The sequence below is a fragment of the Lepidothrix coronata genome, unplaced genomic scaffold, assembly GCF_001604755.1.
Source record: "Lepidothrix coronata isolate B3197 unplaced genomic scaffold, Lepidothrix_coronata-1.0 Scaffold24, whole genome shotgun sequence".
Classification (NCBI taxonomy): Eukaryota; Metazoa; Chordata; class Aves; order Passeriformes; family Pipridae; genus Lepidothrix; species Lepidothrix coronata.
The window spans coordinates 2731423-2754576 of record NW_016690204.1 but is presented as its reverse complement, the minus strand read 5'-3'; the positions used below and the strand labels follow the sequence as shown (position 1 = coordinate 2754576).

The 23154-nt window shown below is 59.3% G+C and overlaps 2 protein-coding genes across 3 annotated transcripts; both read right to left on the bottom strand.

Moving 5' to 3' along the window:
- Nucleotides 1-42: 42 nt before the first annotated feature.
- CLCN7 (chloride voltage-gated channel 7) lies at nucleotides 43-19879 on the bottom strand. 2 transcript variants are annotated; one of them, XM_017808889.1, is made up of 25 exons: nucleotides 19694-19879; nucleotides 12632-12703; nucleotides 11925-11996; nucleotides 11628-11693; nucleotides 10956-11088; nucleotides 10487-10596; nucleotides 9689-9769; nucleotides 9253-9315; nucleotides 8509-8592; nucleotides 8246-8339; nucleotides 7763-7827; nucleotides 7192-7308; nucleotides 6967-7021; nucleotides 6393-6453; nucleotides 5709-5847; nucleotides 5356-5449; nucleotides 3893-4062; nucleotides 3504-3555; nucleotides 3075-3202; nucleotides 2826-2911; nucleotides 2223-2355; nucleotides 2053-2112; nucleotides 1503-1679; nucleotides 1319-1399; nucleotides 43-1201 (listed from the first exon to the last, which is right to left on the bottom strand). In XM_017808889.1, exons 1-25 carry the CDS (start codon nucleotides 19820-19822, stop codon nucleotides 1115-1117), a joined length of 2409 nt encoding a protein of 802 aa, XP_017664378.1. In that variant the 5' UTR covers nucleotides 19823-19879; the 3' UTR covers nucleotides 43-1114. The 2 variants fall into 2 exon arrangements, with proteins under 2 accessions (XP_017664378.1, XP_017664379.1); XM_017808890.1 differs by having other exon boundaries at nucleotides 11925-11993; nucleotides 19694-19875.
- Nucleotides 19880-20772: 893 nt separating this feature from the next.
- Nucleotides 20773-22289, bottom strand: PTX4 (pentraxin 4). Its single transcript, XM_017808679.1, has 2 exons — nucleotides 22155-22289; nucleotides 20773-22029 (listed from the first exon to the last, which is right to left on the bottom strand). Exons 1-2 carry the CDS (start codon nucleotides 22287-22289, stop codon nucleotides 20773-20775), a joined length of 1392 nt encoding a protein of 463 aa, XP_017664168.1.
- Between the last annotated feature and the right edge of the window lie 865 nt (nucleotides 22290-23154).

The window sequence follows — 23154 nt, the reverse complement described above, 5'->3', positions numbered from 1 at the left end:
CCCCAGGGGAAGAAGGGAAGCAAGAGACAGGCAGCACCACAATAAAAGTACAAACAGACTTTATTTCAGCACAGATCCCACAGTTGAAAGCCCCTCCAGACACAAGGTTGCCCTGCCCAAGTGAGGAGGGGGCAATCCCCAGGCAGGGGGCAATGCCAAGGAGAGGAGGAAGGATGGGGGAGTGAGGTGCCAGAGCAGGAGCTTTCCTCATCACCCACAGGAGTGCAGGCCTTGCTCCCTACCCCTGGCCATATCCAGGGCTGGTGATGGGGTTTGGGATGCCTGGCAGGGCCCAGACTGCTGGAAAGGGCCAGAATAAGCCCCAGGAGTGACTCTGGACACCAATGTGGGAGGAGGGGAGAGGAAGCAGCAGTGGTGGCAGGAGTGGCAGGCTGCAGGACCAACATGGCCCCAGGGGAGGCAGCTCTTCCCTCCCCATCCCTGCCCCGAACCCCAAGGCTGTCTCCCCGCCCATGGGCTGGGGTCAGAGTGGCTGAGGGAGCCAAGAAAGAGCCAGGGGTGGCAGCTGCAGAACCATGGGAGCCCTTTTATTGCACAGCCAAGCAGGGCATGGCCCCCTCCTCTGGCCCAAGGGGCGAGGGAGGCAAGAACCTACCCCAGAGCTCAGCCTGACCCAGCCAGCACAGGACAGGGGTCAAAGGGGGCCTGGGGGCAGGAGGGGGCCCCATCATGTCCCCTCTGCTCCCACACAGAACCTGCAGCCAGGTCTAGGGCAGGGCTAGGTCCCAGACAGTCCAGGTTGGGTGGATGAGGAAACAGAGGCCACATGCCATGGCAGAGGACTATGCCCAGCTCAGCAAGGCACTTCTGCTCCCCATGGAACACTCCAGCCTTCACCCAACCCTCAGGGAGAGCCTATCCCAGGAACTAACGGAGCCAAGGGTGCATTTTGATCCCTTGGAGAAGCAGAGGAAGGGGTGAGGAGGCAGTAGACATAGGAAGGCAGCAACAGGCAGGAGAGCCAGGGCAGCACGGCTGTGCCGGTGCTGCAGGCACTGCCCACACAGCCTGGTCCAGTCCTCTCCCCATCTCCTGCCAAAGGGGGTCCCCAGCCCTGAGGGGCCAGGCCCTGTCTCTGCTGGGCAGCTCTGCATCACGTCTGTGCCAGCGACAGCTCCTCCAGGCCCTCCTTCCCCAGCCGGTACCTGGCGAGGTCCTTGCGGGTGACCATTCCCACCACCTGCCAGGGAAGGGACAGGGCACAGCCTGAGGTGGGCACACAGAGCCTGGGGACAAGGGCAGCATGTCCCTGTCTCCCTGGGGAGCTCAGGCTGCTCTGACACAGCAAGGGACTCACCTCATTACGATTGTCCACGACCACCAAGTGCCGCAGTCCCAGGGCTCGGAAGAGCTTGAACACCCGTGGCAGAGATGCCTCCTGCAGGGCAGAGCAGGGCTGTGGGGGCTGCAGCACCCCCAGCCAGCACCCATCGCCCTCCCAGGACCCCCAGGGTGCTGGGCAGAGGGGTCCTGGCCATTACCTGGGGCACAGTGTAGGGAGAGGGGTTCATGAACTCGCTGAGGTCGATCATGCACTCGCGCTCGTCCTGGGAGACGTGGATGGACTGGATGGGGGGGAAGCGGGGGTAGGCATCCCGAAAATCCTTCAGCTTCAGCCGCCGCTGCACCAGGCTCAGGTTGGCTCTTTCCACAAACACCTTGGGAGGAACGAGATGGTTGAGGACTGTCCTGCAGAGCTCACAGGCACCAGGACAACGCACAGGGTCTGGGAGGGAAGAGGGCAGGAGCATGGGGCAAATGGACAATTTGCAGCAGCACAGCCTGTTTCCCACTCACTCGGGGTTTGTGAGGCCAGTGGGGTGCAGGATGATGCTGGAATAATTCCAGCATGGCATGGCAGCCCCCACTATCTCCTGAGGTGAGAGACAGGAAGTGAGCTGAGGGAGATGACAAGGACCCTCTTCCAGCTCCTCCCGAGCAAGGCAGGACACAAGGGGTCTGAGGCACCAGTGGGACATGGGCAGCAGGGCTCACACATGACCCAAAGGGCCTCCATGCAGCATCACCCACCTTGTGCTTCAGCAGGACGATGAGCTGGGAACGCAGAATCAGACCCCGCAGTCCGGCCACCTGCGACACAGCACCGTGTGTGAGACAGGCTGGGAAGGTGAGGATCCCACATTGCCCCCTATGTGGCCACCCCACAGCTGTGCCCCCTTCCCAAGTGGCACCCAGCCCACCTGTGTGGTGTCAGGGTTGCTCTCCACCACGGGGAAGCCGTTGTGGTTGGAGGAGGTGTCACTGAGGATGTCCACGACGGTGCCCACCCGCTCGATCCTCCGCAGGCAGGTGACAGGAGTGCTCATGACCTCCCTGCAGGGAAGGCTCCAGGTGAAAAGCAGCCCCAGGGCAGTACACACAGAATCATGGAATCACAGAATGGTTTGGGATGGGAGGGACCTTAAAGCTCATTTCATTCCATCCCCTGCCATGAGACACCTTCCGCTATCCCAGGTTGCTCCAAGCCCTGTCCAACCTGGCCTTGGACACTTCCAGGGATGGGGCAGCCACAGCTTCCCTGGGCAACCTGTGCCAGGGCCTCATGATCCTCATACCCTAAATATCCCTCCCAACACATGCTAAACTCAGCACTGATGTCTCCTCTGTCCCCAAAACCTGACAAGGAGAGGGGAAGGAATGCACTGCAGGCCACAGCCCCGCTGGGGAAGGAGCTGGGCTGATGGCACCATGCTCCCAGGACCACCTCCATTCCCAGCTCAGGCCAACAGTGTGATCCAAAAGCTGCTGCCACAGGAATGACAAGCATCCCCCATCCCACCTACCTGGCTGTGAGGGAGTGGGACGTCACAGGGGCCTCCCAGTGTAGGAAGGGGACACTCTGCAGCTGGATGTGCATGTCATAGAGCCCCTGCAAAGAGAACCAAGCCATCAGGAGAAGCCTGGTGAGATGCCAAGGGGCACAGCCAGGCAGCAGCTCATCCCTGAGAGCGAGCCTGTCCTGGCCTCCCATGGCCCCCCAGCATCACCAAACCTGACCCACAGCCACATCCTGTGAGGACACCAGCCCTCACCTCCACGAAATAGTCTCCCACAATCTTTGCAGTCATCAGCACCAGCATGATGGGGAAGCCATAGGTGACGTTGCCTGTTGCCTCCATCATGATGACCGTGAGGCTCAGTGTCATCCGCACGATCCCACCTGCCAGAGGCACCCGGGGGGGTTGGGGTTCAGGAGTGCAGGGGAACATGGAGCAAGGGGACAGCAGAACACCTGAGGCCCCTGAATCCTGGTGATCCAGGACTGCCCACATAGCCAGGGGTGCCCTGGACATGCCCAGCCCTCACTGGTGCCCCAGCACTGCCTGTGCTTGGCAGGGGCATTAAGAAGTTGACAGCCAGGCTGGGGCTTCAGCTGGGGAAGAAGATGTGCCAGGAAAGCAGGGATTGCTTTTTCCCATGCCACCTTCACCCCAGACAAGACCATGCCATGGGGAACTCACCCAGCTGTGCAGCAGCTCCCATCAGGGCATACTTCCCGGGGTCAGCCCAGATCTGAGCACAGGAGAGAGAAGGAGACCAGTCACCTGCTGGCTCCAGGGCACTGAGATAATGAGCAGTGCCCTGGCCCTCAAACCCTCCTCTGAAGTGGGGAGAGGTGCCTGAGGCTGCCTGCACGGCCCAGCTCCATCAGAGCTCCATCAGGATACGGGAAAGCCCAGACCCAGCTCATGAAGGCATCAAATGAGGAGCCAGCCCACCTCAGAGCCGTGCCAAGCTCTTGGTCAGCTCCATGCCCTCTGCCTGCACATGCCACCTGCCCAGCAGCCAGGGAGGAGGGCTGAGTGACGCAACTCACGCCCCCCAACACCCCTGTACCCCCAGGACTCACCGAGCCCTTGGTCAGGTAGGACAGGGAGATGCCAAAGAGCCTCCCCCAGGCCGCGCCGATCAGCAGGGAGGGGATGAACACCCCTGCAGACACTGTCAGGCCATAGGTCCAGCAGGCCAGGAAGAAATACATCAGTGTGAACATGCCCAGAGTCATGGGGTTGTAGGAACCTGGGGTGGGGACAGAATGGGGAGTCAGTGCCGGTCCTGCAGTCCAGAGAACCCTGGGATGGTCTGTGGCCGTGGGAGGACAGACAGAGCAACCTCATGGCACACTCCTAGCAGTGAGAGTCCCTCTCACTGGGTTGTACCTTCTGCCCTGGCAGCACAAGCCTTTCAAACTTGTTCTTCAGGTTATTTCTGTCCCCTCCAGGGCCTCACCATCAGCTGGGGCCATGCCAAGCCCTCCCATCCCATTCCTCCATCTCTCGACCCATGATGACCCATCCCCTCCCAGCCCGGAGGTTCCCAGCCACCCATGAGGCAGCTTGACAAACTTCAGAGCCCTAAGGGACCATCAGTGCTGGAGGATAAGGTCAGGAAGAGAGAGGTCCCACTGCCAGCTTTGGGATCAACTCCACAGAGCAGGTCCTGCAACCCCCCCCATCCTGCAGCTCCCACGGCTGCTCCAGCCAGTCCCAGGCTGCCCCACAGAACGGGCTGTGCCATCACAGTGAGACCCTGCTGACCCCACAACTTGGCCAGCTGCTATTTTAGGATTGCTGAGCAGCTCAGTCTAGTTTAAACAAGTATTTTGCAACCCCTCTTTCACAGAGAAGTCAACAGACTGAAGCCTTGAGCCAGGGACGATCCAGCCCTGCAGGGAGCAGCCCCAAGACAAAGGATGGTCATCTCTTGGCTTCAGGTGGCCAAGCTGCACCCTCTGGGCTGAGGATCTCTCTGCCCCCTGCCCATGTGCAGCTGGGCACAGAACTCAGAGCAGCAGGCAGAGGGCACACTGTGTTTACATCAGGTCCAAGGGAAATGGAGCTGGAACCTGAGAACCAAACTGCATTTCTCAAGCAAATCCAAACCCCAAGATCCACCTCCGCAACCTGCCCAGAAGGTAAAGTCATTCTGGGGCAAGAGGCCCTGCTAATTAAGAAAACAGCCAGCAACGTTTCCAGAATGGACTTCAGACGGCCAGAGAGGGTCAGACATGCTCCCAGGCAACTCAGGAGCAACAGCCTGCAAACACGCATGAACAAAAACAGGGCCTTGTCCAGTCTCCTGAGGCCACAGCCCTTTGGCCAAGCTCCTAGGTGCCACCAGGAGTGGCACCCATCCCTCCTCCTTCCATTGCTGCAGGAAAGGAGCAGGCACAGTGTTTTGGGAAGCCCTCGTGGGGCCATGCTGATCACCCTCTGCCTCATCCCAGGAGCGGCCAGGGAACAGGTCGGCCACCTTGCACAAACCAGTCCCTCCCTGCCCACATTCAAGGACCCCCTGGCTGGGCACACAGACCTGGAGGGTCATGGAAGAGGTTGACAACGCTCTTCTCAGGTGTGTTGAAGAAGGCAGTGGCCATGGAGTTGTACTCGCCATCGGCACAGAAAAGCTGAAAAGGCAAGGTAAGAGAGTTAGAAGTGGCTGCCCTGTGGCAGGGAGGGCTGCTCAGGGGAACGTGTGCCAGCTCTGGACAGTGAGGACACCTACACCACAACACCTAAACCATCTCTGGGTCTCCAGCTCTGCCTGCAGTGGAGGGCATCATCTGTGAGGTCCAGTGCCCCAAAACACAGCAGGATCTTGTCTCCCTGCTCAGCCCAGACTCAAGGTGGCCCCCACCATGGATGCTGTTCTCCCACATATCCTACCTGCAGGGGATATGCCACAGAGCTTCCCTGGATGGGCTGGCAATCTCTTGAGCAGTAAATCATGACAAATCCCACAGTGGCTGTCACTGCTGCCACCAGCATGGCCTCGACCACCTGGAGGCAGGGCCGGTGGATGTACCTGCGAAGGGGACAGAGGAGTGAGGGTGGCACCCAGGGGTGTGGGCAGGATCACCCTCAGCCTGGCTTGGCACATCATATCAGGCATAGGGACAGGTTCTTCTCCCTTCCCAGAGCCTGCCAGGCAGTCCTGAGGTTTGGAAAGCTGGTGACAGGTATTGGCTGTGCCAGGCTGGGCTCAGGTGGCTTTATCAGCTCCTTCCATTCTCTCATTCCTCTCAGAGCACATGACAGACAGGTCTGCACAGTGTCTGCACCTCTCTGGGCCCTCCAGAAGGAAACCCTTGGCAGAGTTAGAGCAGTGGTGGGATGCTATGGGTCACAGCCCCAGCTGCAGGCAGTGAGAGACATGTGGCATTTTCCAGGGCTGCTGTTGCTCATGTTATAAGTGAGAAATTACAGCCTTTGCTCCAGCTGTAACCCTGGGGCTGAGGGGTATGGGTGTTTGATCCTGCCCCAATCTTGCCCTGCTTCTGTGCTTTGAGAGAGCACAGAAGGCACCAACCAACCCACACCAATCCCCTTCATTACCTCTTGAGCTCTTACCTGATCCGGAACATCGTCAACCAGTAATTGAGGGCATTGAACAGGGCCCCGAGGATCCCACCTGCAGATGTGGGAGAGGAAAAGCTCAGCACGCAGGGCCCAGGCTGCCCACAACACAGGGAACCTGTGAAGGTCATCAACAACCCACCCAGCGTGACCAGCAACCCTGGGACACACAGACACTGTCCTGCAGACAGCCAGGACCTGCCACCAAGAGGAGCCTGGCAGCAGCAGCGGGCTGGCTGGGGACCAGTGTCACAGCACTGGCACCAGGCAGGTGAGGGACATGCCAACTCCATGGGGACAAGGGCAGCTCACATGAGAGCAAGGGGCTGCCCACAACTGCAATGCACTGACCCTGCTCAACACGGGTTAAAGGGGCTGGACTTTCTACCAGGGTTGGGCCAGGATCCAGCTCTCACCCCTGCATAAGCCCCACAAGCAGCTTCTACTCCAGAATTTAATGGATTCCCCATTCTCCCCAGGAAACTGGATGCCAAAGCTTTTTAGACCCAGACAGAGAACAGAGGAAATTATTCAGACTAATCAAATTGAAACGGCAGCACTGTCTTACCAACCACTCCCATAAAGATGAAGATAGGAATTTCCTGGATTGTGTATCCCATTTTCTGCAAGCAAGAAGGAAGTGGGTTTCAGATCTCCTGGCCCATCTGCAGTCCCACAGCCAGTCACTGACCGCTGGGACACCACAAGTCTGTGTCAGCAAGAGGCTTCCAGAGCTGCCCCAAAGTCCCCCTGGACACCCCACAGCCCTGCATGGGGAACTCCTGTGCCATACCTCGCTGTCAAACCTGCCGAAGTTGATGAGCCCAGGGCTGGAGAGATCCCAGGCATTGCCATGGTAAACGCTCAGGACAGAGTTCAGGGTGAATGTGGAGATCATGGAGGCAAAGAACTGGAAGGAGATGCAGCCCAGAGTCACTGCCAGATGCCCCCATCCCCGCTCCCTCATTACGTGCCCCTTAAACTACCCCAAACCACCCCCCAAGGCCCTTGGGTAGGGCTTGGTGCCCACGGTGTGGTGGGGACAAGAGGCCACATTCCCTAAGGCAGCACTTTGGGCAGCTGACCAGGGGCTCACTCCTTTTGCCTCTCTGTTGCCCTGTGGCACAGCCCAAGGCAGCTCCCTTGGAAAGGAGTTGGTAGCAAGATGGAGCTCAGACAGGTCCAAATTCAGCCCCTGAGAACCAGGACACAGAAGGGGAGCTGGGATGCTGTTCCTTGGCATGTGTTACACACAGCTGCCTTTCTGGGGCAGGGATGAGAGGAGGCCTGGGGCTACAGGGCACTGGGAAAAGGCAACACCTCACACCAGAGCCAGCAGTCTTCCACTGCTTCCCAGCACTTACGATTCTCCAGGTCAGGAACTGGTTCCAGAAGGAAGCTCCTTCCTCCAAGCTGAACAGGACACCCCCTGCAAGTACAAGACACAACACCTTCACAAGGGGCACATGACACCCTTGGCTCAGAGCACCAGCCAAGGCACCCAAATTCACCCCATCCCATGTGCCCCACACCACCCAGAGCTCCCAGGCTCCAGCAAAGGCTCAGGCAAGCCCACCAAGCCATCAGAGATGTACTGATCGCAGTGAAGCCCCTCACTGCCTTCCTCCATCCCAGGGAGGCAACATTTGGGATCCAAGACTCCTTCCTCTCTTCCCAAGACCTGCATGGCACGGCAGGAAAACTTGGAGTGGGGTCAGACACTTCACACAAGGGCTCCTGCAGTGCTCTGTGCAGATCCTGGTAGCTGTCTCCGAGCAAGTGGGAGCAATATCCTGAGGAAATCCATGTCCAGGCAGTGCTCTGTGCCAGGGAGCCAAGATACACACCCACAGGGGCACCAAAGGCAGCTGAGACACCGGCAGCAGCTCCAGCTGAGACAAAGTCCCTCTTTTCCGTGTCTCTGCGGAAGTACTCGAAGATCTGAAACACCAGAGCAAAGGCAGGTTTAGGGCTGGGCACAGGCATGAGTTCAGGGGAGACATGGGGTATGCCCTGTATGATCCCAAGCCCCCAGTGTGACCCCAAGGAACAGCCTGGTCTGGTACAGGAGGGGCACCTGCAGCACAGCCTCTCAGACCCCAACACCAACCTTGAAGTCTCGCTTTAGAGATGTGGATCTTCCCTGGGAGATCCCAGCAGCAATGACAGCTCCAGAGTGAATCATGGGTCCTTCCTACAGGCCAGAGAGCAGAGTCAGACGGGAGAAGGAAGAACAGGGATGGTTGGATGTTGCTCACCAGCTCGCAGTCCTGAAGCTGGATGGGAGGATTTCTCTTGGGGAAATACAGAACTTGACATTTTCCCCCTTCCCATCCCTGGAAGTGTCCAAGGCCAGGTTGGGCAGGGCTCTGAGCAACATGGTCTAGTGGAAGGTGTCCCTGCCTATGGCAGGGGGGTAGAACGAGATGAGCTGTAAGGTCCCTTCCAACCCAAACCATTCCATGATTCTCTGAAATCCTTATTCTAGCAAATGGTTCCCGCGGCCACCTCCTGTTCCCTCGAGCTGAGGAGATACATTTCCCTTGCCTGCCTTAGATCCCAGCAAGCCAGAAAGGTCCTAATGAAGCACCCAAGTCTGCCCCATCTAATATTTGCAGGGACAACCACCAGTGGACACACAGGCTGCTGCTCTCCTGCCCTCAGCTGAGCCACACACAGGCTGGTGCAGTGGTACCATGTGCCCTAGGGGCTCCCCAAGCCTGGCCACACCAGTCACCTTGGCACCAGCAGATACCAGGAAATACACTGGGAATTATTACAGGGACCCCAGTGCCCTGTCCCCAGCACAGGAACAGGCCAGCAGTGGGTACCACCATGGCAGCAGTGTCATCACCTTCCCAACGGCCAGGCCGCCAACCACCGAGAGGATGACCCCGCAGACTTTGATCACCAGGGTCTGCAAAACAGAGACAGGCACAGCTCATCACAGGGGTGGCACAAAGAACACAACCCCAGCAGCCTCGGGGGACACAGACCCAGCCAGCCCTGGGGCAGGAGCCAGTGACTGGGGGGAACTTGTGATTCTCAGCCCCCCACTGTGGCAACGAGGTTGGTGAATTTTCTTCTTGGCCAGAGCAAAAAATTACCCAGAGCTGCTCTTCCCAGCGCCAGCTGCTGATGCCAGGGCAGGAGGTTTAACCCTTGGCACTGGGGGGAACAGTCACAGAGCTGGGAGCTCGTGCCAGCTCCTCCTCTGCCACAACATGGGCAGGGACCACCCCATGAGGACACAACGTGCCCAGGCCATCCCACCACCTCCCGCTTCCTACCTTGAGGCGGACAACGTGTGGAATCTTCACCCCGTTGAGATAGCACTTGATCTGGGGAATGCCACTGCCAGCTGCCACGGGCTGCAGGGAGCAGGGAGACGGTGAGGGGCTGTCACACACAAGATGGGGACACACTGGCCACCTCACCCTGTCTCTCAGGACAGGGTGCACCCAGCACACCCTCAGGGAGGCTCTGAGATGAGGCCAAAGCTTATCTACAGGCTCTGGAGGTAGGTTTGAGGGAGGCACCCACTTCCTAAGGGAAAATGTGCCAGGGAGAAGGAACTGGCTGGGTTCTTGGGGACGGTCCTGTGTTCCCTCATTGTGTCATGCCAAGAGGCCTGTGCTGCAGAAGGTTCATACTTGGTGGCCAGGGAGAACAAGGGCAAAGCCACAGGGAAGACACTATGGATTAGGGTGGTCCATAGGGAGTCACAGTCTCCAGCTCGTCCTCCAGAGTGTGACCCTGAGGCACCCAGCAAGATTGGTCTCTGTCAGGGTTCATGTACATCCAACAAGGAGAGGCTGAGCTGGGGCCAAGGCTTGGGAGAGCTGCACCCACACCCAAGGCTGGAGCACACCCTCTGCCCCAGGCTGCCAGCAAAGGGCAGCACGTCCCAGCAGTCTGACAGCCCCAGGGAAACTCAACAGCACAGCTGGAGCCAACACCGAGGAGCTGGGGCTACCAGGAGCCAATTTGGCAGAAGCACATTTGCTGTTACATAAATTCAAATGTTTTCTGGAGACATGATCCTGCTTCGCCCATTTAAAGAACTCAGAGCAGTTCCAAACTCTTACCTCTATGAAAGCAACGATCACAGAGCCCACCATCACCACGCTGGCATTCAGGGTGGCCCAGAGCAACAGGGAGAAGGAGAGGCCCCCTTTGGCTGTGAACTTGTCAATGTCTGGGGCAGCAGCTCAAGGAAAGACCAGCATTGCTGGGGTACCACCCCTCCCACCACAGAATGGTTTGGGTTGGAAGGGACCTTAAAGATCATGTAGTTCCAACCCCCTGCCATGGGCAGGGATAACACTCACTACAGCAGGTTGCTCAGGGCCCCTGTGCCCTTAGGGAGGAGCCTCATCTGCTAGGGCAGTGCCCAGCCACAGCTCAGCCTGGCAGCACCTTGGGCAGCAGGGTCTGTGCCACCAAACCCAGTCCGGGAAGCACTGCTCTCTCGCCCCCACCACCCTTTTCACAGCTTCCAGGAGCAGAGATCCTGCAGCTCCCAGCTAGCTGGTGGCCACTGCTCCATGAGGATACTGTCCTTCACCACCCTGTACTTGAGCCCAGCCAGGTTCTCCACCACGATGTCGATGAAGCAGGCGACGAGGCCGGTGAGGATCCCGATCATGGCGCAGATCACCCAGCGCTTGATCTCCACTGTCCGGAATGCCTGAGGGGCAGACAGCAGTCAGACCCTGCTGCCATCCAGCCCAGCCCCTGTCAGCTTCCAGGGGACCCCAACCCACCCCAACACAGCCCCAGGGCTGGGCAGCTCAGAGGAGAGCCAGGGAGCACTGATGCTGACCCAACTTACTTATTTTATTTATTTTAAGTCAGTGGCCTTGCCCCTCTGTGGGATCCCTAAGGTGCTTTTCCAGCTTGCCTGCCTCTGTTAGGCCACTCCTGTTGGGATTCTTGCTGCCCCCAGGGCAGATGCCTCTCATGATTCCAGAAGTCCCTCTGCTCAGGGACCTGCCCCATGACACCATATGGACCCAGATTAGCTCTCGTTCCAACCACTCCATGCTGGGTTCTTGCTCCTGAGATTTTATGGCTCATCATAAGTTGGTCAGTGTCTATAAACCCATCCCAGCTCACACACTGAGCACAACCTCCCCTGGCATGGAGAGGCCCCTCTCAGCAGCCTGGCAGGGGGAACAGCTTCCATGGGCTGGGGAGAGCAGGCAGCCGGGTCACAGCAAGACTCACCGCGTGGTTTATCCTCCTCTCCTCCTCCAGGAATAGCTGGTTTTCACTGTTGTCATAGTCCAAGCTCTAGTTCAGGAAAGGGAAATGCTGTTACCATCCAGTGCAGGGGAGGAGATTCCCATGCTGGGGAGCGCTGCCCTCAGCCCCTCACACTGCTCCTCCACACCCTTGTATCATTTTCCTCCCTCAATTCCACTCCTTCCCCACTGAGACCCCCCTAAGTGAGCAGCCATGAGCCCTTGCTCCTCATACCTCACCTGCTGCATCCCAGAGGGCAGAGCAGAGATGGGCACTCACCTCGTACTTGAGCGACAGGAGCTTCTCATTGTGGGGGATCTCGTTGGGACGCTGCCGAGGGAGCTCTGTCTGCTGTGGGATGTGATGCACACGTTAGGATGGTGAGGTCTGAGTCCAACCCTCCCCTATGCTGTGCAACTGCTGGTTTAACTTGTTTTTATGCTCAGGGAGGACTGTAGGTGCAAGTTGGCTGGCAGGCCGGGATCTCGGATGATTTTCCACCAGTTTAATGCAGCTGGACCAGCTGTCAGGTGTGCACCCTCACCCAGCACCTCTCCACCCCTCGGGCAGGATGTCTCTCCAGGAGCAGGTGGAGGGTTTGCCCAGCCATGTTAACCCAGCACTGCCTCTGAGCAGCTCCGTGCCCTGAGGGAGAGCAACCTTTCACCTCGGCAGGAAATTCCTTTGGCCAAAGGCAAGGAGCTATTTCAAGCATATCCATGTTTTTGGGCAGAAATCAAAACTCCCTTTCCCAAACCCCTTTGACTGTGCAAGCTGTTCCCAGTTCCAAATTAGAGCATTTACTGAGGATGCCAGAGGGGCTCCCGGGGCAGCAGCAGCTGCCCATGCCATGAAGGTCACCCAGCCCAGGAAGAAGCACCAGAGTCCCCATGGAACAAGCAGGATGTGAGGGGGGAATAACAGCAGCTGTTAGTGGAAGAAGGGAAGGTGTCTCAGCAAGAGTAGACCCTCCCTGTGCCACTCACCAGCTCATGGATGTCCTCGTTGAGGTCCACATTGCTCAGCTGCCCGATGCGCAGGAAGGAGGAAGGAGTGAGCTGAGGACAGAAGGGAAAATGAGGTCAATTCCTGAATGCACTGCAAGTCTCAGCAAGAGGAAGGAGCAGGCATGCAAGATGCTCCTGCTCTACCTCCCGCACTGAGCTCTGCCTGTCTGCCCACCGCCAGAGCCCCCCAAAACACAGCATCCTGCTCTCAGAGCACACACTGAGGAGATGGGACCCACTATCCCAGAGGGAACCAGAGCCAGCAGCAGCCTGTTGGGATTTGGGCGAGCTGCTCCAACCTGTCAGCTGGCAGAGCCAGCTCACCTGGGGAAGCTGCCAGCCAGGAGCAGCTCATTCAGGGCTGGCCACCACAAACCTCCAGCCACAGAGCGCAGTGCCCAGCGACACGTTCCACGCTGCCCTGGGGCTGGGGAGGGACAGAGCCTCTGGACAAAGCACCACCTCCACAGCCACAAGCCCAGCCAGCAGTGAGGGATGGCTGAGGGCACATCTGGCTCTGCCATCTGCTCCAGGGCAGCGGTTCCCAGCCGGGGAGATGAGCACGTCAGTGTGTTTGCCACCCTTGGAGCAGCCGGGCGTGGAGTGACAGCCATGCTGGCTGCCAGCCAGCAGACACCAGAGGAAGTGGGCAGAGCCTCGGGGACATCAGTGCCTTCCTGAGTCGGCCCCAGTGCAATGCTGGGAAGGAGCATCTGCATCTCCCTCTGAAGAGCAGGTTCTCCTTTCGCTGGTGACCATTCAGGCTCCTTACTGGCAGTGCAGTTGCATAACGCAGGAGTTTTTGGGCTATTTGAGGCAACTCTGTCTCCTGGTCGAGACAGGCAGGGGCTAGGGCTGCAGCTGAGCCAGCCCCCAGCTGGGCAGGGCCATGAGGAGACCGGGGGGAGCAGGCAGCTGCTGTCCCTGCTCACTGTGAAACACAGGGATGCACGAGGGTGTGAGCAGCACTGTCACTGAGCACAGCCCAAACACCATTAAGATGTTCCCCTCCAGAGCCTCACCCCTCCCCAGCTGCCAGGTTAAAGGACTGCAAGAATGGCAAGCGACAGTGGGGCCCTGGCATGTTGGTCCCTCCCTGCTGGCAGGTCCCAAATCGAGCCCCCGCTGCTTTAATCCCCACCGATCCCATCTGGAACGTGCAGGCCAGAGCAGTTGGGAGCCATGCACGTCACTGCAGACGAAGAATATCCCTTTGTGTTTGCAGCCTGACCTATTTTCCCATTTCTCTGTCTGCTCCACATTCTCATTCACTCCCTGACCTGCAGACAGGTTCTGCTCCAGCCTCTCAAACCATCTTTGGTGCCCTTTAGTCCCAGCAGCCCAAGCCCAAAGTGCTCCATGAAGCTGTTTTCAGGCACTGATTTGGCAAGATCAGCCTGGGCTTTGGTTCTGGTCTGTGATGGGGCTCCACAATCCCTGTGGAAAGGATCCAGGTAGACCCTTTTCCTGGCTGTCACAGCAGACCACTGTGGACTCCTGCAAGTGGGCACACACAAAGCTGTCACCTCCCTGGGTGGGAACTTAGGCAGAGTCACGAGCTGGAGGCAGGAACTGCCTGTTTCAGTGCCCAGCTGTTCTGGTGGCAGGCAGAGGTCCCAGCCAGGCCCTCGCCATCCTGAGGAGGGGGGAAGGACATGGTGCTCACCCTGAAGCCTGGGAGGGACAAAGCTGGGACCCACCTCCACCTGGCTTCAGGAAGCACAAAGATTTAGGGCTCCTGTTAGAGGCCACATGTCCAGGGCAAGATCAAGGACATGAGATGGAAAAGGTCACTCACACACTGTTCCCTCCTCAGGCCTGGGCTCAGACCTTGGACAGGATCAGCCCTTCAGGGAAAATTCTCCTTCTGTTAGCTACAAGGTTCCATGGAAAGACCAAATGTGGGTGAACCAGTGACACCACACCACATCCCCCACTTCCCTGTGGGAGCAAGCAGCCAGGACACAGCAGCTCAACTCCCAATGGATCAAGCACCAGCAGGACCCAGATGAAAGGAAAGGAGCAGCAGCTGAACCTGAAGCTGAGCTTTGTTAGACAAGCAGTGTATTTCTAACATGCCCCACCCCCCAAGCCTTGGCATCCCTCTGGCATCTGCGAGCAGAGGGCTGGCTCTTGTCTCAGAAATCACATGCCAGGAGGGCAGGAAAAGGCTACTTCCATCAGCACTCAATTCTGGTAAGAGGAAAAGGAAGGATTCAGGCAGCCAGGAGCCAAGACAGAAAGTTATTTGTGCACAGCTCAAAGATTCACCAAGCAATGCCCTCCTTGGGATGTTTTCAAACTCAGGCCAAGGCAGCTGCTGATCCCGGGTACGTGTGATGATGGTGTGACCATGGCACACAGAGATATCTCCACATAACAATATGCACTGCTGCCAAAACCCAGAGAACATGGATGGGTTAACAGCTCTCCTGTCCCAGGAGAGGCCTTGGGATCAGCTGAGCCTGACTGCAACAGCAGCACATGAGATGGCACCCAGCCCTCGGCACTTGCCCCATTTGGGTGGTAAAGTTAATTCCTTACCCACTTTGAGCTCTGCAGAAAGGTGCCTGGAGCCTTGAACTGAACAAAAACTGCTTAACATGTGTCAGTGGGGCAGTAGGAACAGTGGCAGGCAGGGCTGCTCCTCAGAGGGACCTCACCAGGCTGCAAGGAAGCCCCCAAAATTCAACAGAGGCAAATACAAAGCCCTGCACCTGGGATGGACGAGCCCCAGTGGTCAGAAAGCAGCTTTGCTGAAAAAGTCTTGCAGCAACCTGGTGGGTGAGTGGAGTAGTGGCACAAATCTGCAGTGGAGATGGTCAAACACCTCCTGTGTGGTGCAAGGTCACAGCCAGAAGGTCTGGGAAAGGGATCCCAGGGCTCCACCTGGCACCTGCAGCAGCACACCTGGGAGTTGGTGTTCACATTGGGGTCCCCAGGAAAGAAAGGCACAGAGTCACAGGAGTGAGTCCAGCAAGACAGTCAGGGGCTGGAGCACGTGGTAAGACATACAAGGAGAAGCTGGTGCCTCTCAGGGAGATCCTTATGCCAACTCCAGACACCCAACAAGAGGTTACACAGAGGACAGAGCCAGACTTTCCTCAAAGTTTTGCACTGATGGGACAAGAAGCAGTGGATAATCTGCAGTAAAAGAACTTCTGCCTTAGTTATTAGAGCCAAACATTCACCCTGTGGGTGGAGACATCCTGAACATGGGGCCAAAGAGAGTGCAAAGTAGATACCCAAATCTCCACTGGATGTGGCCCTGAATGATCTGGTCTAAGGGACCTGCTCTTAGCAGGGGCTGGGCTAGAGACTTTCCTTTCCCCTTTCATCATGCTGGGTGTTCCCTGCAGGACATAACCTACCCCCAGGGGCCCAGCATGAAGAGTCCCCCCATACACTGCACAGGGCTGTTGTCTGAGTGAAGTTAAAGAACTGATTCAGACACTGAGCATTTGCATTTCATCTTTTAGGGCCACCCCTACTCACCAGCCCGTGCTCAGTAACGATCTGGAAGCACGTGACTCTCCGTTATCGATGAGATAAAGCACAGCACAGACCACAGCAGGAGCTCACAGCTGTATTACAGAAGCTGTGGGAGGGAAGGAAGAGGATTTCCAGCCCCCAGGGCCCTCTTGGCCCTGGCACACTCTGCCAAGAAGCCCCTGATACCAGCCTGAGTGAAAAGACAGCTCCAGGCTGTCATCAGGTCCCTGTCACAGGAAACCCCCTCACTGGTTATGGCATCGAATGGGGGAGATGAGCTGAAAGGCTTTTGAAATCCCCTCCTCTGACACACAACCACAGCTGAGACAGGCTTCAAACCAACTCAGCATCACCCCCAAAATGCTCCATAGCAGGAGAGAACAGGCTCATAACAGGGGAGAGGGGCTCACCTCCAGGGAGGTGACAGGGGAGAAAGTGTCAGGACTCTCCCCGAGGTGCCACCACTCAGCTACAGTTTTGCTTCCAGCCTCCCACTGCCACTCCAGGGCACAGCTGCTCCTTGACCCTCACCTGCATGAGGCTGGGAGATGCCATTATTGCCCTGGCCTTTCTCCAGGCACCTTGTCCCATGTGTCCCCTCTGCAGAGGAGCAGCACAAGGAAAAAGCGCTGCCACAGTCCCTGACCATGTGAGCACCCAGCAGAAAACTTCCCAAAACTCCTCTGCTTGGAGAAGCTCCTGCTACCACCTGAAGGCAGTGGCTCTCCAGGGAGGTCACCTCCAGACTCCCAACAGCAGGGACAAGCAGCCTCTCTGCTGGTACCCTGGGGTGTAATATCTGCAGCCAATCTGCCAGGAATCAGGGCTCACTACAGCAGATTTCTCTTCTTCCCCTCCTCCCACCAAGTTTTTTTGATTGCCCAGTCACTAAGGCTGCATTTTGCATCCTGTTACTGGAGAGTAACAAGACCAAGAAAACGAGACCAACAACACCCAGAGATGCAGAATAAACACACAGGGGGCTAAGAAGGACGAGCTGCTCAGCAGCAGCAGCCTGTTCCAGGCACTCTCTGGAGCAAGAGCATTGTACCAATCCCAAAGTCAAGGCATTTCAGCACAAATACCTTTGATGGTAGCGAAGAAGAAGAGTTCTTTGTCAAAAAAGGCCTAACGATAGAAATTGGCTGCTCTTACTAAAATTGTCCATCCACTTTCCAGCCTGAGAACTGACACAAATGGCTTGAGAACACAGGTAAAGGACAGCCCACAGCAGGAGTGATGCTCAGCTGTACAGGCAGACTCTCAGTTCTTGATATGTCAAGGGACTGGAAAGCCCTGGTGAGAGGATGAAGGCTTAGTCAGGTCTGGAACAGCACTCAACTGGCCCCAAAACCAGAGAAGACTTCAAGCACAGCCCTGTAGCATCTCCTCCATAGTCATAGGTGTGTTTATCCACCCCTTCCTCACCTCCTGCCCTCAAGCAGGTCTCTGTTCAGCTGGGGAGCTGCAGACCCGTGTTTCCTTTGGCTGCCTTAAGATCACTTTCATTTTCATTAAATGAGCACATCAGAAAGGGAAGAAGCTCCACTGGGGACATTTTATTGTATTACCACAACCCAAGTTTTAGTCTCCCCTGAGCTAAGCAGCTCCAGCCTTTCTTTGTTCCTCTGCCAAGGCTGTCCTGCCCTCCCTCCCACTTCAATCCATGACTCCACAGCATCTGGGGCAAAGGGAGAAGCAGCTGCCCTACACTGAAACGCAACCCCAGTGCTATGGTGACAACCCAGCCAGGTCAGTGCCACTGCCAGGCTCAGCTCCAGCCAGGGATTCACTCTCCTCCTTTGCCAAGGAAAATGCCAAGCAGTGCCTTGTCACCAGCTGTGACTTCAGCTGCCCGTGCTGTGAAGGGACACAGTGATGACAAATCACATTGTCCGGGCTGAGTCTTCACCTCCAGCTGCCCCTGCTGCAGAGGAGCTGAGGCATTTCTTCCAAGCCAAAAGGAAAACTTTTTCCTAACTGACCTGCAGCCACGGGATCTAGTTAATCCCTATTTCAACACCCCGCAGACCTGCAGGATTCCACACATGCTGTGAATACACAGGGTCCTGTTGTGCTGCCCAGGAGGATTACTTTTATTTTCGCCCCAGAACAGCTGCCATGGCACATGTGTCTCCTTCCAGACTCCATTCCCCACTCCCACAGCACTCCACGAGGCTCTTCCAGCCTAACGAGCCTTAAATTTCCCTCTAATTAGCTGGCTGTTCTGACTTGCCCAGGAGCAGGGCAGCACGGAATCATGCTGGGTGAGACATCCTTGCCAACAGCTGTCAAAAGCTGGCACTGCTCCTCCCTATCTAAACTCAAGTCTCCCAGAAAACTTCATGGAAAATCCAAGGACATCACCTTGAGACAGTCCCCCTCGCACCTGGTGCTCCATGGACCCAGCCTGACATCCCACCCACACCACAGCCCAGCCCAGCCTGCCCAGCCTTAGCTTTGCTCTGTAACATGTGCCAAGTGCCTCGGTGTTCTTCATCGAGTGGCATGTGGAGGGGAGACTGCCAGGCAGGCGGCCCGAGTGGGTACACTGGAGAGAAGTTCTCCTCACTTAATTACCCAAAATCTATTTGCCTGAAAGTCCAGACCCACCCTGGACTTGCTTTTTGCCAGTGTAGCCTGACAAATGCTGCACAATACCCTCCACAGCAGTGCCAGATGCTCTTGTGTCTGAGCCCAACCTGTTGATCTGGGCAGCAGCATGTCAGGGAAGGGGCTCCCACAGAATGATGCTTTTGGCAGAAATTAATTTAGTAGTGATGAATTTTACATGGACAGATAGAGACAGGACAAGGGGGAATGGCTTTAAAGTAAAAGATGAGAGATTTAGATTGGATATTGGGGAGAAATTCTTCCCTGTGAGGGTGGGGAGGCTCTGGCACAGGTTGCCCAGAGAAGCTATGACTGCCCCATTCCTGGAAGTGTCCAAGGGCAGGTTGGACGGGGCTTGGAGCAACCTGGGCTAGTGGAAGGTGTCCCTGCCCATGGCAGGGGGTGAAACGAGATGATCTTTAAGGTCCCTTCCAGCCCAATCCAAGCTGCGATTCCATGAATGACGGGAGCAGCCCCAGCGGGCAGGAGCAGGCCCTGCTGTCAGGGACCACCTTTCGGCAGAGGAGAGGGCAGAGTCGGCCCTGCAGAGCCGGGGGGTCCTGGCCCGGCCCCGCCGTGCGCGGACACCCCGTGACGGGCCCTGCCCGCGGCTCGCCACTGACTCGGTGCCGCGCTCAGTTTTTCTCCCAGGAGTGCCCCGAGCGCCCCGGCCATGTCTCCCTCCCCGCCGCTCCCCGCCAGGCTCTGCTTTCCCACCTTGGGGGAGCCCCCACCGCCCCCGGGGCTGCTCGGGTAGCCGAGCCCCGACACCCCCACCCAGCCTCAGGGCGACGAACATGGTTAAACCCCACCGAGGACGGAGGGGGGCGTGGACACGACCCCGACCTGCGGCCCCAGCCCCAGCCCCAGCCCCAAACCAGTCCCTGCGCGGGACGACGCAGATCCCCCACCCCCGCTCCCGGTGGCGGTACCCACCTGCCGGGCGCCGCCCGCCGCCCCGGGGCCGGTACCGTTGAGCAGCGGGGTGGTCTCGCCCGCACGCCCGTCCTCGTCGTCGTCGCGGTCGCGGCCGGACCAGGACACCTTCTTGGCGACGTTGGCCATGCGGGGCGGCGGCGACAGCGGCTCCAACACCGGCCCCGGCCCTGCCCCGCCGCCCGCTCATGTGACCGCCGCCGTCACGTGACCGCCGCGGCGGCCGGGGGCGCCCCGGGGCACCATGGGAGTTGTAGTCCCGCTGCCCCCTTCCCGAGGGACTGCCTGGGGGCTGGCGGGACGGATCGGGACGGGATGAGACGAGACAAGACGGGCCAGGCCGGGCCGCCCAGGGGCCGGGTGACGGCGCCCGGGAAGCCGCGAGTCCTCCGCGAGGCTTTGCCCCAGCGAACACAGCCGCCCCGCCGCCCCCGGGAACACGAGGCTGCGGGAACACGGGGCTCCGGGAGCGCCCGGAGCCGGTGCTGCCCCAGCTCTCTGGACACAGAATTCCGCGGGGCGGCTGTTTGGGAGCGTGTGTGCTTCGCCCGAGCCCCCCCTGGAGCAGCACAGCCCGGCCCAAAGCCCTGCCTGGCCAAGGAGCCCCGCGGGCGGGGGCAGCGCTCGGGACCGGCGGCAGCGGCTCCGGCCCCGCCGGCTCACCCCGGTCACGGGCTGTCCCGTGCTCCGCTTCCCCTGCTCTGACTCAGGGGCAGGGGACGAGCGGGGTCACCCGCGCGTGACCCAGCCTGGGCTCCGGCTCCTGCCGGGCTCTGAGTGGCACAGCACTACAATGAAGACCAGGGCAGAAATAAGTGAGGTTTCTCCACTGTCGGGAGCATTTTAATAGGAAGGATGGGCCGTACGTCCTCTGGGAGCAGGCGACCTCTGGCTTTGGTTCCACCTGTGCCATACGGGCTGCCAAGGCCCCTTTCCCTTTGCCCCACCTCCGATGGTCCCGGTCCTGGGATGTCCTCTCTGCCGGGCGTCCCATCAACCCAGAAGGATCCAGCTCGGCATCGGCACCATGAGCTAGCCGTGACCGCTGGGAGCCGGCACCATTCCTGCTGCCAGGCTCGTCACAGGCAGTGCTGGAGGCAGGGACACGCCACCCTCCGCACCCCGCCCTGCAGTGAGGCATCGCCCAGCGTGAGGAGGGGGCCGCGGGGCAGCCCCTGCCCGGTCGCCATTCTGGCCACCTCCCCGGGCAGAAGAGCCCGTCTCCAGAGAGCGAAACCAGCCAGGTGACCCATAAAAGCTCTTGCAGTGCCCAAGTCCCTGCTGGGGCCGTGTTGCTCCCAGCCCAGCACCAGCGAGCCCCCAGCGGGAATTTCGTAGCCCTGCTGGAAGCCGGAGCCGGCGGCCAGCAGCCGCCTGTCCACGTAGAAGCGGTACCGGCCCTGGCCGGAGGACCAGGTGAGGCACAGGTGGTGCCACTCGCCATCCAGGAGCGGCTGCACCGGGAGCTCCCGGAACTGCCCGTCCCCCAGGATGAAGCGTGCGGAGCCGGGGAGATCCCCACCATGGCCACGCACGGCCAGCTCGCTGCGGCCGAACTGGGTGGAGTAGGAGAGGAGGGCACCGAGGCGAGGGGCTGAGGTGGCCAGCCAGGAGCAGAGTGACAGTGCCCGCAGCCCCCGGTGTGGCCCCAGCGCCAGGACAGCCCCGTGCCCGGCGGAGGTGTTGGGGAAGAGCAGCACGGCACCGGTGCGGCAGGCGGGGGAAGTGGGCACGGAGGAAAGGGGGCCGTACCTGCCCTCCCCTGGCTGCTCTCGGGCTGGGGGCTGCTCTCGGGGGACCGTGGTCACGGTGGGGAGCACCAGTGCCGTGGGCTGGGGTGCTAGTGCTGCATCACGAGGAGTCTCTGCATGTTCCGCGGGTGCTCCACCAGGCCTGGTATCAGCCGGCAACCAGTGCCCTTCCTCCTGCCGGCGCTGCTGCCACCGCCTCGTCTTTGGGCGCCGAGGGCTGGGGGTGCTGGGGACAGCCTGGCGCCATGGCTCCTGCTCCAGGTGGCTGTCCCGGCTCCGGGCAGCGTCCAGAAGGCCGTGTGGCTTAGTGCCAGCCTCCACCGGTGCACCCGGTGGGTGGGTGGCCGGGCGGTGCAGGGGGCTCAGGGCACCCACTGTGCCCTCCAGCCGCTTCAGCCGGCGGTGCAGCCGCCGGCCGGTGGTGGCCAGCCGGGCCAGCTCAGCACCCAGGGCGGCCCGGGCAGCGACAGCCGCCTCCGCCTGCTCCGCCAGCGCCTGGAAGCGCCCATCGATGTTATAGGAGATGTTGTAGTTGCTGGCGATGCTCTGGAGATGGCTCAGCGTCACCTCCTGGAGCCGGAGAAACTGCAAGGGAGTGGGATGAGGTGGGGTGAGCCCACATCCCCGTGCCGGGTCCCTGCCCACCCTAAAATGCTGAGTGCCCCCCTGGCACAGGCTGGGCAGCACCACCTCCCCTCCCCTGCACCCACCTGCTCCTCCAGGCGCCGCAGCCGCAGGATCAGGGGGCCGGGGCCGGGGCGGGCCAGGGGTCCTGGCACCTGGGTCAGGCCACCCTGCAGGGTGACAGCGAGGATCAGGCAGAGGAGCAGTGCCATCCCCGCCATCCCGCTGCCGGACGCTTTCTGCCTGCCCGGTACGGCCAGCCCTGGCCCCCGTGATGCCCCCTCGGGGCAGCCCCCACCATGATGAGATCTGCAGCCACCGCTGGCACGGCCCAGCACCGGGGCTCCCAGTCCCAGGCCCCGGGCCAGTGCTCTGTGGGGGCGGCTGGCCCCGGCCCAGAGCTCCCAGGGCTCCGGCGTCCCGGGCAGAGGACAGGCAGGGGCTGCTCGGCTGTGGGGTGAGGGAAGGTGTGTAAGGACCTTGGGCACATGGCTGGATGCAGGGCAGGGGGGACGGGCAGGCAGGAACGGCAGTGCAGGCAGGACAGAGGTAGAATGGTGCAGGCAGTGCTGGCACGGTAGGGCAGTGCAGGCAGAGCAGTGCAGACAGTGTGAGCAGGGCAGGCAAGACAAGGCAGGCAGGCAGGACAGTGCAGGCAGGCAGGGTAGGACAGAGCAGTGTAGGCAGAGCAATGCACGCAGTGCAATCTGGGCAGGCAGTGCAGTCTGTACAGTCAGCGCAGACAGGGCAATGCAGGCAATGCAGTCAGTCAGTGCAGCCAGTACAGGCAGTGCAGGCAGGGCAATGGTGTCTGTGCAGTCAGTGCAGGCAGTACAGGCAGGGCAAGCAGCACAGTCAGTCAGTACAGGCAGGGTGGGCAGTGCAGTCAGTGCAGGCAGTACAGGCAGGGCAGGCAGGGTACTGGTATCTGTACTGTCTGTATGGGCAGTGCAGGCAGTATAGGCAGTGCAGTTAGTACAAGAAGTGCAGGCAGTGCAGGCGGTGCAGTCAGTACGGGCAGTGCAGTCAGTACAAATGCAGGCGGTGCAGTCAGTACGGGCAGTGCAGTCAGTACAAATGCAGGCG